Source organism: Eimeria mitis, genomic scaffold, assembly GCF_000499745.2.
Source record: "Eimeria mitis Houghton genomic scaffold, Emh_scaff648, whole genome shotgun sequence".
Classification (NCBI taxonomy): domain Eukaryota; phylum Apicomplexa; class Conoidasida; order Eucoccidiorida; family Eimeriidae; genus Eimeria; species Eimeria mitis.
In genome coordinates this window covers 3983-4634 of record NW_013574640.1, presented here as the reverse complement: position 1 = coordinate 4634, position 652 = coordinate 3983, and the positions used below count along the sequence as shown (strand labels likewise).

The 652-nt window shown below is 60.3% G+C and overlaps 1 protein-coding gene across 1 annotated transcript in view; it reads right to left on the bottom strand.

The window, feature by feature from the left end:
• Nucleotides 1–652, bottom strand: part of EMH_0018610 (uncharacterized protein) — a gene marked incomplete at both ends in the record, with an annotated part of 4397 nt that overhangs the window by 441 nt on the left and 3304 nt on the right. Inside the window, one exon of the mRNA XM_013501184.1 lies at nucleotides 4–652. Within this exon, the coding sequence (XP_013356638.1) occupies nucleotides 4–652 (649 nt within the window). The remainder of the gene's footprint in view (nucleotides 1–3) is intronic.

The window sequence follows — 652 nt, the reverse complement described above, 5'->3', positions numbered from 1 at the left end:
GCTGCTGCTGCTGCTGCTGCTGCTGCTGCTGTTGCTGCTGCTGCTGTTGCTGCTGCTGCTGCTGCTGCTGAACAGCCCAGGAGTTGCTGCACTCAGCAGCAACGGGAGGGGAGGGCACTCACCCCCTTGGGGATAGCGTTGCTGCTGTTGTTGCTGCTGCTGCTGCTGCTGCTGCTGTAGCTGCTGCAGTTGCTGTAGCTGCTGCAGCTGCTGCAACTGCTGCAACTGCTGCTGCAGCTGCTCCTGCAACTGCTGCTGTAGAAATTGTTGTTGCTGCTGCTGTTGTTGCTGCTGTTCCTGTTGCTGCTGCTGCAGCATCTGCTGTTGCTGTTGCTGCTGCTGCATCAGTAACTGCTGCTGCTGCTGCAGCAGCTGCTGCTGCGGGTGCTGCTGCGGGTGCTGCTGCTGCTGCTGCTGCTGCTGTTCGCCTCTGTCTTTGGTGGGGGGCGCATGCAGCAGCAAATCAGTGGGCCGCTGCAGCAGTTGGCGAAGGGAAGAAGGAAAGAAAGGAGCTGCTGCTGCATTGAGTGTTGAGGTCGCAGCAGCAGCAGCAGCAGGAGCAGCACGAGGAGCCTTCACAAACCCTCTTGGATCCTGTTGCTGCTGCTGCTGCTGCTGCTGTTGCTGCTGCTGCTGCTGCTGCTGCTGCTGG